At 44.4% G+C, this 12,997-nt stretch overlaps 1 protein-coding gene across 6 annotated transcripts in view; it reads right to left on the bottom strand.

Moving 5' to 3' along the window:
* LOC134664540 (WD repeat and FYVE domain-containing protein 3) overlaps positions 1 to 12,997 on the bottom strand; it is a 50,639-nt gene that overhangs the window by 2,626 nt on the left and 35,016 nt on the right. For all 6 annotated transcript variants that reach the window (XM_063521242.1, XM_063521250.1, XM_063521259.1 and 3 more), the window contains 18 exons: positions 12,300 to 12,498; positions 11,576 to 11,805; positions 10,862 to 10,967; positions 10,376 to 10,525; positions 9,622 to 9,840; positions 8,936 to 9,087; positions 8,349 to 8,476; positions 7,875 to 8,109; positions 7,393 to 7,619; positions 6,884 to 7,137; positions 6,208 to 6,450; positions 5,394 to 5,582; positions 4,508 to 4,775; positions 3,855 to 4,136; positions 3,320 to 3,502; positions 2,638 to 2,801; positions 2,150 to 2,251; positions 1,015 to 1,180 (listed from right to left, as the gene is read on the bottom strand). In XM_063521242.1, coding sequence (XP_063377312.1) covers positions 1,019 to 1,180; positions 2,150 to 2,251; positions 2,638 to 2,801; positions 3,320 to 3,502; positions 3,855 to 4,136; positions 4,508 to 4,775; positions 5,394 to 5,582; positions 6,208 to 6,450; positions 6,884 to 7,137; positions 7,393 to 7,619; positions 7,875 to 8,109; positions 8,349 to 8,476; positions 8,936 to 9,087; positions 9,622 to 9,840; positions 10,376 to 10,525; positions 10,862 to 10,967; positions 11,576 to 11,805; positions 12,300 to 12,498 — 3,493 coding nt within the window. In that variant the 3' untranslated portion in view covers positions 1,015 to 1,018. The remainder of the gene's footprint in view (positions 1 to 1,014; positions 1,181 to 2,149; positions 2,252 to 2,637; positions 2,802 to 3,319; positions 3,503 to 3,854; positions 4,137 to 4,507; positions 4,776 to 5,393; positions 5,583 to 6,207; positions 6,451 to 6,883; positions 7,138 to 7,392; positions 7,620 to 7,874; positions 8,110 to 8,348; positions 8,477 to 8,935; positions 9,088 to 9,621; positions 9,841 to 10,375; positions 10,526 to 10,861; positions 10,968 to 11,575; positions 11,806 to 12,299; positions 12,499 to 12,997) is intronic.

The following is a 12,997-nucleotide window of genomic DNA, read 5'->3' as shown; positions in this document are numbered from 1 at the left end:
GAAACCGCCGGGCGGAAGCCGTGGCCTCGGGCGCCCTGTACACTCTTGGCAGCGGTCCGTCACAAATGAACTACGAGCGGTCGGGTTGAGCTGGAGCGAGGCCAGAGCGGTCGCTGAAGATAGGAAGGCGTGGCGCGAGCTTGTGAAGGCCCTTTGCACCTCTGGGGTGCCTTAGGACAACAACACACACACACAACACACATACAAATTAAATACTATTATTTGTGTTATCTGAAAACTTGTAAACGTGATTATGATATAATATTAGGCAGAGTACCCGCGATAGCTGTGCGAATCCTCGCACACTATATCCACTTCATACAGCTCTGGGAGCCTCAGCTAAGTACATACATTATACAAGTCGGATATCCAAAAATAATTTCTTGTTATGTCGCATTAAATGTGAAAAGATGTCTATTAACGATAAGAAATGAAAAATGTCGTGCTCATTGGCGTGCAATAAGAGAGGCTTAGGCACTGGTCCCACCGCGAAGAGACACGGCGATATTTATAGCTCACCGCTGGGCGAGTAACTATAAATATCGCTGTGTCTCTTTTATTTACACGGGAGTGCTTATCTTTTGTTCGTGTTTATAGCCGATAGCTCATAGCTTACTAGCTCGCGGTGGGACCAGTGCCTTATGCTTGCTGCTATTATATTATTATAGCAGTGGACGAGAGTAAGCTGATGATGATGATGAATGAAAACTTCAACCATGCATTCCTGGTGTGATAACGCGTAAATTGTAGTGTAATTCAATTCTGTACAGTGCGCCGTATCGTATAGCCTACTAACAGCAACCATCTTTACTGACCATCGGGGGACCTTATGAGTTTGCAATAAGGTTTATGAACAGTCAGTTAACGTGAAGAGTGTGTCTGGCCACAGAATAAATAATAGTACTAGGTACAGAAGACTCACTCTAACGAAACGCGTCTTTTACGATCAGGACAGATATGGCCGGTGGGTGGCGACAGAGGCACGCCTGGTCCGGTGCGGGTGCGGGCACTGACCTCGCTACTGCTTGGCCTGTATGGCGTCGTGGCAGCGCTGGCACACGCGCACGGGGCGCAGCGCGCGCAGGCGCCGCACGGGCGCCTCGTAGCGCGAGCAGCGCCCGCAGAACACCGCGCCGCACTCGCGGCAGTGGTGCCGCCTCTCCAGCGCCGTGAACCGCACCTGTCGACCACGTCACCGGTCACGCCACAGCCAGATCCATTCATATTATAATACATATGTGTATTGTGTAAACTCTAAGGAAAAGTGTGCCCCATTCAAACCAATGTTTTTAGCATTGGCGGCCGACGCCATTAACTCCTAGACCACTCGGTCACGGCGACACTCCTCTCAATTTCCTGAAGCTTACCTACGAGGGTTGCACTGAAAATGTCGGGAATAGAGAATACTGTCGCATCTAGACAGTCAATCTTTATTTTAATGCATACTTAATCTCAAACTGACCACGCATATAAATTTTCTTTTGAAAGTAATCATTCTGTAATGCACACGGCTCATAATCCCAAAGTCCTTTTTGTATGGCGATTTTGGAGCCTTAGTGGTTTTGTATGAAATTCGTGGAGTAGCCAACGGAATTGAAGTTTTTTTTACATATATATATATATATAATATTTTTTTACTGTTGTCATATGAATATTTAGGAATGTCGAAATCTGCCGATATGCAACTTTTTTGGCAGTCTTTTTAATTAACAGCACAAATGCGATTTTAATTTTTGACGTCGCTTTGGAATGACATGCTTCTTTAAGATCATCTATGGGATAAAATGAAAGTGACTTTCATATTTAATTTTAACCGCAAACGAGCGTACGATGAACTCTAGTTCATAAAAAAATAACAGAAGCCCATTGTAACTTTTATTTGTTCGCTGAGGGCATATTGAAAACCGTTTAAAAATTTGATCGGAAAAATCACTTTGCCAAAAATTCAAATAATGTTCGACATACAATTTTCAAATTGCCAGTAATTCTTAAATACAAATGACAACCAAATGAAATATACCTTAAAAGTTTTATAAAGAGTTACATTTTTATAAATTATATGCCTCTTTCTATTATGTTATTTCTAAGTGTCCCATTCCCGAATATTTCAGTGCGACCCTCGTACCTATTGCCATTTTCATCGACTTACCTGACATTGGGTGCAATAAGGTGCGGTGTCGTCGCGAATCCAGTGGTCCGCCGGTCCGCCCTTTGTCGCGCTAGACATGTCTGGCGCCGACCAGCGGAATATCTGCCAATAATAGTAATATGTTTATTAATAAGTTTACACTCGAAATAAGGAACATGTGTGCTAAAAAAAGTAGGTAACCAAAACATTTATGTGTCTAACTAAATATTGGCTACGTGCGAAGTACGAGTACGTAGTGGAGGAAACACAAACCACAACAACGCTCAATAGGAAAAATGAGAATTTTCATGGGATGACATCTTCATACTAATCGACATCTGTAAACTTATGTTAAATAATGTTTCCCAGACCCTAAAATCATGGGTGGGATTTAACTGACTATAGTTAATTCAAGTACTTTGGCATACCGCGGTACCGAAGAGCAATTAATATGACTGTGCGGAGAACTGTGTACAACTACATATACATATATGTAGAAAGAAGGCTACCCGTCCTCTGGCGTCGCCGACGGCCAGGCCGCGGCCGGAGCGCGCGGCGGCCACGGCCGTGACGGACGCGGGGCAGGCGTTGTCGCGCCGCTCGTACGCCGTGTGCATCGTCAGCTTGCCGCGGAGGATCAGCCGCCGCTGCCATTTTATACCAGTTTCGCTTTCTGTTCAACAACATTAATAGTTCGTTACTATACGAGTAAATACCGAGCAGAACATTGAATATCGCCAAGGATTTTATGATTTTAGTCACAATAAAAGTTTTATTCATTAAAACACAACAACATCGAATATTTTGTCGATTGTTTCGGTGGTACGATAGAGATCTTGGCGACAAGGATTACAGAATCCAGAGAGAATTTGTCATTACATACAATTGATCAAATAACAGATAAATCGAGTAACTACCAGTAAAACTGTATTGTGTCCATTGAGTTAAGGCTCATTACCTGGATCCAGAGTAGAATTTGCGTGTACAATGGGGGTACCGAGATGACAAAAAACTAATCAGTTATGCTCTGGTTTCCTGGGATAGCGGTGCCGTCATATAGCGGTCGTCTCCATACAAATACTACGACATCCATATTTAGCCATATTATTTAGTATGACGGCAACGCTATCCTATCAAAATAGCCGATCTTTAGGCTGACACAGTTCGCTACGGTATGTGGTACAAGCTCACCCGGGTCGAGCCTGGGCTTGGCGCGGTCGGGCGCGGGCGAGGCGGGCGCCGACACGACCACGAACGAGTCCGTCAGGCTGGTGTCAGACTTGCTGGTCCGCAGACCGCCTTCCGTCTCCGTCGACTGGCCTGGCGCGCTCTCCAAGGAGCCAGAATCTCCCGAATCGCCTATGCTGCCGCCACCTATAAAATTGTATGATCTTAACTATCTTACAATTAGTTAATTTCATTAAATGAAATCTTTGTCAAAAAAGGGAAGTGGGTACGGGTATTCAGATTAACAGATAGTTGAAATAAATGACTTAAATTTCCTCGCTTTTGTAAGGAGACCTTTTGTAAATGATAGAAGAAAGGCGTGCTAGTAAAGGGTTATTCCCACTAGTTACCACCAAGTTCTTACCAGTTGGTAACTACTGGGGAAAAAAATCCCACTAGTTACCACCAACTCCGCTTGGTGGTAACTACTGGGTTGGTTAGAGGATTTTTGGCCGTTGCACGTGTTTCTAGACCTACTCTTAACATATTTTGAGCTTACTCTTCCTAAACAGCGGATTCCCCTTAGACTTCCTGCGCATGACGACGTTGCCCTGCTTCTGCAGTTTCCTGTGTTCCTTCTCCGTCTCGGTGTCCTTATCGTTGTCCTTGTCGTTGTCGTAGTCCTTGGCCTCGTCGCACGAGTCCACGGGCTCCTCGCGGTAGGGCGTCTCCTGGTCGCTGCAGGTGTCCTTTTCGTCGTGCCGCCGGGCGGACTCTTTGGCACTCGTTGTTTCGCACGCGTCTGAGAGGGAGCTTTCGGATGCGGATTTGACTAGTTCTCCTGTTGAATTTGTAAGAAATATTAAAACAATTATATTATATTATAGAACTAGCGACCCGCCCCGGCTTCGTACGGGTTGGCAAATTAATTAAATTATACACCTAAACCTTCCTCAAGAGTCACTCTATATAGATGAAAACCGCACAAAAATCCGTTCAGTAGTTTTTGAGTTTATCGGAAAAAATATATACAAACAGACAGACGCGGCGGGGGACTTTGTTTTATAAGGTGTAGTGATATGTGCTGCTTCAAAATTAGTAGCATATCGAGGATCGTTTTGATTTTATTAAATGTCATTATAAGGAGTAGCATCAATTTAAAGCAGGTTTAAGTGTTAAATGGAAGCTGAAAATAGTGAAAATGTAACCAACCGTTATCATTATCTTGCGACAAGCTCATCTGCTTAACTAACTCCTCGACCCTCTTGATGGCCGCCTCAGTCTTGCTCGGCTGGTCTTCGCTCTTCGTCTCGTCGAAGGTAGTCTCACCTTCTGACTTAGCGTCCTCACTCTCTTGCACGGACAAACTGTGTACTTTTTCTTTCACTTCGATAGAGCTCGTGGGTTGTTCTAAGCTGATGGCTTCGGTGCTTTGCGGTTGGTCTTCGACGGTTTCAGGTATATAGTCAATGGACCACATCTGTGAGAAAATTTTTAGTGTATGAGATATGACTGCTAGGTCAGGCAACGAATGCTCAAAAAAAGTTGTAAGAGAGTCAAGTTAGGGTTGATTTAGGTTTTAGGTAATCTGGTAAACCATTTTACACGTCGATATAATACAGAAACAATTTGACTAATCATACCAGCACCAGCAAGGAGTCACATCACGGCAATTAGGAGTTATACAAAAATATAGAAAAGATTTTTCTTTTCGTAAGGCATTCCCGAACTAGACTCTGCAACTTTTTGGCCTCATTTAGACGGTGCGAGAACTCGCATGCGAGATTCATTACATTGCGTTATTTGATCGGTCAACTGAATTGAAGTAACCTCAATGGCCCGCAATGTAACTAAAATCGCATGCAAGTTCGCGCGCCGTCTAAAGGAGCCCTTAACTGTACCAGTCAGAGCCGTGTACCGGGCTGACCAAGAGAGATTACTAGTTAGTTATGCTCTAGTTTCCTAGGATGGCGGTGCCGTCATATAGCGGCCGTCTTCATACAAATACTGCGACATTCATATTTAGCCGTATTATTTAGTATGGAGACGGCCGCTATATGACGGCACCGCTATCCTAGGAAAACCGATCTTTACTCACCCTCACGACGCCGTCAGTGGAGCCGGTGATGATGACGTTGAGCGGGTCCCACTCGCGCGTCTCGCTGAACGCGCAGCACAGGATCTGCTGCGAGCTCTTGGGCCCGCCGCCGGTGTCCACGGACCCGAGCGGCGTGCCGTTGATGTCCCACGCGTACAGGTAGCTGCCGCTGCACGTTGCTATGTCGCCCTGGTACAATCAAGTCAAAATATCATGGCAATGTGTATAAAAATTCGCCAAAAACGTTTGTTTTCGTAAGGCTGTTGTGTATCTTTCCATTCTCAATCAAAAGGGTACTTAATTAAAACCAAAATATTACTTCGCTAATTCGCGTAAAAGATAACGTGCTAGTCAATCAGTGCTAACCCGTTATACTTACTTGCGTATTTTTTACATGCAATTAATGTTCCCATCCTCCCATCGCAAAAATAAATACGCAAATAAATATAACAAACCACCACCAAAAGAATAATACTCGACACGTGTTTATAACGGGTTTATAGCACTGATTGACTAGCACGTTATCTTTTACGCGGATTAGCAAAGTAATAGTTTGGTTTTAATTAATATGGATTTCCGCAAAGTAACGCCTGATTCTATTCACTAAAAGGGTACTTATTGCCGGTTGCCAATAAGGCGCTATTTCCATATAGCTTCAATTTAAAATCAACCTTATCGACCATCGACAATGGTACCTATAGGTTGAAAACGTCACTATATGATTCTTTAAAGAAGGTTACTTCTGTATTTCACCAAAGTTGCTGCCCGTTAATAAGTTACAATTATGATCTTTCCTTCCGAATTTAATACTAACCGTAAGATCGTCGATGGCTAGTGCAGAAACAGGCGGCGGGGAAGGCATTGTCGGTGAGAGTTGCCTAATAAATGAGCCACGCTCCACGTCCCAAACTATAGCCTGGCCGTCGCGGCTGCCGCTGACTACGAGGTTGTATGCGGGGCTCGCGGCCAGGCACGTCACGGCTTCCGAGTGCCCGTAGAGGCACACTTTCACTGTCAAGCGGCGTCGCCGAGCCCAGTATTGCCAGACAGTTACCACCTGAAAGGAATTGACAGTTTTACTTATTGGTAATCTATAATAAAATATTGTTTTTTTTTTATTGTATCAAAGGTATAAACCGCCGGGTCAAATATCTAAAAGTATATTATTCTAAGACAAACGAAATCGACAACAACACAACACACAGATAACTTGTTACCAAAGATGCATTGATTGTGTGTAAGAAAAGTGTAGTAAAAAAAAATCGTGTCCCGATTTTGACAGCAGTTGGGAAGGGCGATGTACGGCGTCATGTTTCGTGGTAGTTGAAAAACATCAACTGTTACAGCCAAAATTAAAGCGTAGTGTGCGGAGCCGTAAGTGACATCTGCATTAGCTGTCAAATTCGAAACTCGAATATGTCTTAAGACATTCCAATCCATGAACCTTTGGTGGGCACTAAAATCGTGTCGGAGTGAGTAGAGTAACCAACCGTGCTAGTGCCCGCAGTGACGATGGTCTTGGCGCTCGGACAGACGCAGGTGACGATCTCGCCGCACGCCTGCGCCACCGTCTCGCACACGAACACGGCGCGGTCGTTGTCGTAGTTGCCGACGCGCAGCGAGTGGTCCGCGAACCCCCAAGCCACGTACTTGTTGTACGACGGCGGCATTAGGACTTTGTTTTGCTCCACTGCGAGTATGGCTTTGTCGGTGTACAGGATTTGACCTACTGGGCCTTTCACCTCTGAAAATGGATAAGGTAATAAAGCTTAACCAATAATATATGATCATTGTCAAGAGGGCGCTGTTATTCTCATTGTATAGGGACTATAGGATGACAGTTCAGTATAGTATGAAAAAAAGTGAAATTCCGCAACATGGCGCGTGAACTTATATTCCTGCCTCCTGGTCAGGCTTTACATAGGCTCTCTCGGATCAGCAGTTGTTACGCTTTCCCGTATTTCCAAGTTATAAACTGACTCATATTACAATTTCATACCTTTGACAGGTTGCAGAGAAGGTCTCAAATTCTCCAAATTATGGAAGAACAACTTCTCAGGCGGCGTGATCCCCTGTGACGGTATGATATTGTTCGGGTCTAATATAGTCGAGCTGCGTTGCGACATCTTTTTACTGGGGTGAGCTTTCTTGAAGAGCTGCTTCGGTATTTGACCGAAATTGTTTATGAAGCCGATGGTGGCGGTTTTCTTTAGAGGGTCGTCGATACTGAAAGATAATCAATATTAATATGTGTATAGAATTAGATTACCCACATTACAGAATGTTTAGTTCAGTTTATGGGATCTTATATGCCCGTAGTCATCTTCTGACGTAAGTGTCGATTGAAGAAGTGTCTGCGATTTGTGAAGTTTGGACTAATTTTAAGTTTGATTAAAAAGGACATTCATAGCACTGTAATGACAAATCCTCATCAAACCAGTAAACAAAACAAGCGTATCAGTTATAGAGTAGGTAGCGTACTTGTAAATGTCGACGTTCCCTTCATAGAAGAGGTGGTGGAAGACGTTGTTGGCGTCGACGGCGGGCTGGCCCTGCTGCTTGTAGCCGAAGACGAGGTCGATCCAGTGGTGCAGGCGGTGCGACACGTAGTCGGACTCCAGCGCCGCGCGGTGCAGCCGGATGAACTCGCGCGGGGAGCCGCGCGCCCACGCCGGCAGCACCACGTCGCCCAGCGCCACGCCCGACTGCTTCGAACCTGTGCCCATACACCGATTCATTTTAAATACAATATACCCTCACAAAAACAAACTACTCTTTCACCTTTTCTTTGTTCTTTCCTGTTTTATGGCGTCTGGTGTTTTTTGTTTTTAATAAATAAGCGCATCCTAAAATTTTCTGGCTGCAAGTGTTCAATTCAATTCAATTTCTTTAATGTTAAAATAACACAGAGTGTTGCTCCAGTAGACAATAGTTACGAATCATCTAGATACTCACCCAGGTCAAAGTTGTTGGAGTTGAGCAAGAACTCTGGCAAATAGAAGAACTCCGGTATAAGCTCTTTGACGTCAGCCATGTTGTGGCGCGATGCTGAGTTCCAAGCCTCCTTCACCGAATGGAACATTCTGAAAACATATAGGTTTCGTATTTTTGTCAAATATTCTTGGAGAAAACAAGAAAGACTAAAAATGTAAAAGATCTGTCTAAAATAGTCGCGACATATTTCTTTGCGATTTGTTAGTTCAATCCAACGGCTGTGGACAGTTCGTACTGTGTAGTAGGTGAGTAGTGATAGTAGTAGTAGTAGTAATCACTTTATTGTACACAACACAGGTTTACATAATATTTACAGAAATAAAGGTACAAAGGCGAACTTATCCCTGTGTGTGTGTGTGTGTATAGTATGGCGGTTCTCGTGCGAGCGAAGAAAATAATAAGAAGAAAGATGACAAATGTAAAAGATTTGACTATAATAGTCGTAACGTGTATATAACACAATCCAACGGAAAACGTACTCGTTACTAGTCCGTACTATGTAGTAGTGGTACTATGGCGGAACTGTTCTCGTGCCGATCATTGGTTACCTGTCCGCGAGGTCGAAGTGGCCGCCCTGCAGCCGCAGGAAGTGTTGCGTGAAGGGCTCCATGCGCAGCAGGTACGAGCACACGATCATGGCCGACGAGTAGTGCGTGCCGTAGTGGTACGGCGGCGTCTCGCCGTGCGGGTCGTCCCATTCCTGCACATTCCAAGTTTGCCTATTAGATAAATAGAATTCGACAATGAAAGAAGAAGAATTCGAAGTGAAAAGAAAGCTTTATGTTCTTTTTAGAGCATTGTATAAGAACATGTTACTGCATACTACATGTTACAGTTTTAAAAGCCGTTATTGCAATAAAAAAAAGTTAATTGAGCTATTTTTGAGCAGAGGTTTCACGAGTTTTACGATCTTTCTTCTAAAACATTCTCCAAATAAGGAATGCACGCGTGTATTTAGAGTGTATAAGGGAGAAGTGGAAGTTGGAGTTGGAAGGAGTAGACCTCGGCGGACTTTCTCTGATCAGATTAGGAAAATCCTGAAGAGAGGCCAGGTCAAGAGCACCCTAAACTGGCGAGCGTGTATGAGGAATGTTATGAAAGTGAAGGAAGCGAAAGAGGTATGTCAGGATCGTAGCAAGTGGAAATCCGTGGTCTCTGCCTACCCCTCCGGGAAATAGGCGTAATTATATGTATGTGTATGTATTCAGAGAAAGAATACTTTTGTAGACAATACCTTGTATCTCTTCCTAAACTGCTCCAGCCGGTCCGGGCTCTGCGCGCCCATGGGCTTGGTGAGGTCGCGGAAGGTGGCCGGGTCGTTGAGGTCCAGCTCCGGCGAGTCGTAGTCCGCGAGGATCCAGGGGAACACCGGGTACTGCATCAGGTCGTTGTAGGACCGACCCGCGAGGGTATTTAGGTGCATCAGGTATTGGAAGTTTGATATTTCGCCTCGCTGTAACAATATAAAGTTTCAAGTTTCGCTGCGCTTGGTTACGAATTCGATCGTCGATGTCATGCTCAATTTTAGAGGCTGAGATGCTACGAAGAAATATATATTGTCTGTTATAAACTCGATAAGGACTGCTAGAGAAGTTTACTTCACCAATACAGGTTGACCATACTCGTTTGCGTAAATTATGGAGTCATCGGTTGCATTGTGACTCGGGCGATATTGACAATTGTCGAGCTTATGGCGCGCCTAGATTTGGAGATCCATAGTGCCATTTGGGAAAAGGTCGCCCTATGTTCTTGTATACTTCGCAGTGAGTGAGCAGTTCGCAAAATAGCGTGCTTTCAGCCATTTTGCGAACCGCTCATGCTCGGAACTCTCCAAAGCTTACCGGATTCGCATTCGTAAAATAAACATCTGTACTGTCATTAAACCTATAGTGCAGTGTGTGTAATAGTGGTTAATTTTTAATAGTGTTCCACGATGCCAAATCTTGTTTATAAAGAACGGAGTTATTGATATTGGTGTAGACACGTACCAGCCACCGCTGCGTGACGGAGGTGTCGCCGATGAGTGTGGCGAGCAGGCTGGCGGGCTGCTCCACGGCCACGCCGCGCTTCTGCCCCGCCACCGAGCCGGCCGCGCTGTCCGCCATGCCCGTCGCCAGCGCCGTGAACCGGCTGTACACCTGCATCACAACAATTATTTCAGTTGACTGAGACGCAAGAACAAGCAGAAACATGTTGACGACACCTTTTTGTATAGCCTACTTTGGTGTCCCACTGCTGGGCAAAGGCCTCCCCGCGTTTTCTCCACAAACCGCCGGTGGGAAAATGCCGATGACGACACCTTTTACATAAAATAAATATAGGCAGTTAATCGCCTATCAATAGAATCGCCGTCTTTGTGACATCCTTGATAACCTTAAACTCTCCAAATGTCATTTCCAAAAATGGTTTCCGCGTCTCGATGCTGATTAGATTTCGTGAGTCTTGCGGAAGTTAACTAAAGAATAGGTACGTACCTTATTCCGTACTTTCCTAGGAAAGGCGAGAAGATAATTTCGACCGTCGCTTGAGAAAACTTCCAAAGCTATCGGTTGCAGTAGATACCTCCTTTTGTGTACTTCCCTGTCGAATAAAAATAAGTAATCCATTATGTACAAACATATATCAAGTGTTCAATGCAAGTTAATGATTGAACCCATAATTGATGATGATGATGCTCTCCTGACCGATTTCGGCCCCAGCGACTGTGTGCTCTGGACTAGGCAATTTTTAGCTCGTGTTATTAGAGTGTAGCTGATCCACTCTCTGATGCGCTCTTAGGTGGCTCACGTACCCTATCTTCTTGCTAAATACTCGAGCGCATTTTGGGCACGTCAGCACACCACCTACATAGTTGTAGGAAATTGAGGTTGTCGGCCGAGTCTTAAGCTCATCACGTTTTTTGTCGAGCTCACTGCGGCGTTCCGTCTCAAAAATGTTAACTCTATCATTAATGAGGCGCCGCCATTCGGGCCGCTGCGCTGCCTTCCTCTCCCAGTCAGAGGGCTCTAGTTGGCATCTCTTCATATGTCTTTTCAGAACATCCTTATATCGTAAGTACTGGCCACCGCTTTTACGCTTACCATTCTGGACCCACCCATAATTACCAAACATTACCCATAATTACCCATAATTACCCATACCCATTACCCATACCCATTACCCTTACCCATTGGATTACCCATAATTACCGTATATCCTCATATAGAAATTTGTTACATTGCCTCTGGTTGCTTCTCTGTATTCCTTGGCTAGGTAATATGGGCTCATAATCATCAGGACAGCTGTCGAGGTCTCGGATTTCCCTGTTCTTTAGCAGAGTGAACCCGTCTATGACGTAGCAATGCTCTCTACCGAATAAGAGGAGGCCTTCCACCGTGTCGAGACCTTGTATTCTTGCGCAACGGAACATGTGGGTAATCTGAAATTACAACACTAGTAAAATATATGGTTTAGTCTAACTTATCGGCGCGATTCGATACTTCTACTTGGCGCGTAGCGCGCCCTCGGGCCTCGCCAAAGGGATAGCAGTAATGATGGTGCATTGATTCCTTACTGGTAATTTTACGAAACGAAAGGGTCTCGAAATTCGACATACTTGTAATAATTTGGAATGTCATCGTATCTACCCCTGTACTGTATTTTAGGATATTCCGAATATTAAAGATATCATAGGATATTGGAAGAAGATAATTGCAACATTTCAAGTCCTCCATTTATAGACGTGACAACGTCTTATAAATCGATGAACACCGGTAGCATGCACGAAAAAGTGTCACGTTGTGGACAAATCTCCATGGTAACGTTACGTAATGTAATGGTAATGTTTTCTTATGTGTCTTATGACGTTATCACGCAAAATTATCGTCCGTAAACGACTTTACATACAACCATATTTATTTTCCCTTAACTTACTTTCTCATGATGTTCTAGTAGTCTCAATAAGGTCTGGTTGTCCGGCGGCGGCGACTGCTGTTCGTCTTCGTCCTCGTTGTCCGGGCCGTCCTCGTTGCCCTCGGCGGTCTGGTTGGACCCGCGACTCACGACGCCACTGCTGACCAGGTCGGACGGAGACCCGTTCTCGTTCGTCTCGTCAAGAGACGGGTCCCTGTTACTGAAAAACAACAAAATATGCAATCTCTACTAATATTATAAATGATAAAGTAATTCTGTCTGTCTGTTACTTCTTAATGCTTAAATTAATGAACCGATGTAGTTGAAATTTGGTATGGACATGAGCATGTGCATGTCCGTTCTGAAGCACAGGGAAGGATATGATAGTTTTTGCCGCGTCATCGGAAACGGGTCGGATCGTCACTCAATGCAGACGAAGTTGTGGGCAGAAACTAGTTTAAAATAAATACATCTGGATCATTCTCTTTAGGGTGGTATTCCACCTCTCCAATTTCTTTGTCCAATGTCAGTGCGTCTCAATCTTTCATTAAAGCAAAATCTGAGACGCAATACACAATGAACAAAGAAATTTGATAGGTGGAATACTACCCTCAGTGAAGTGTTTACAATATCACAGTCAGACAGACAGTGGCGTCAACGTCCCACTCTTTCTTACGATTATGTTTAATCATAGTTTATGAATATAAAAAAGCAAAGAA

Source organism: Cydia fagiglandana, chromosome 1 (genome assembly GCF_963556715.1).
Source record: "Cydia fagiglandana chromosome 1, ilCydFagi1.1, whole genome shotgun sequence".
Classification (NCBI taxonomy): Eukaryota; Metazoa; Arthropoda; class Insecta; order Lepidoptera; family Tortricidae; genus Cydia; species Cydia fagiglandana.
The sequence above is the reverse complement of the archived record's forward strand: the minus strand, read 5'-3'. Positions and strand labels throughout refer to the sequence as shown.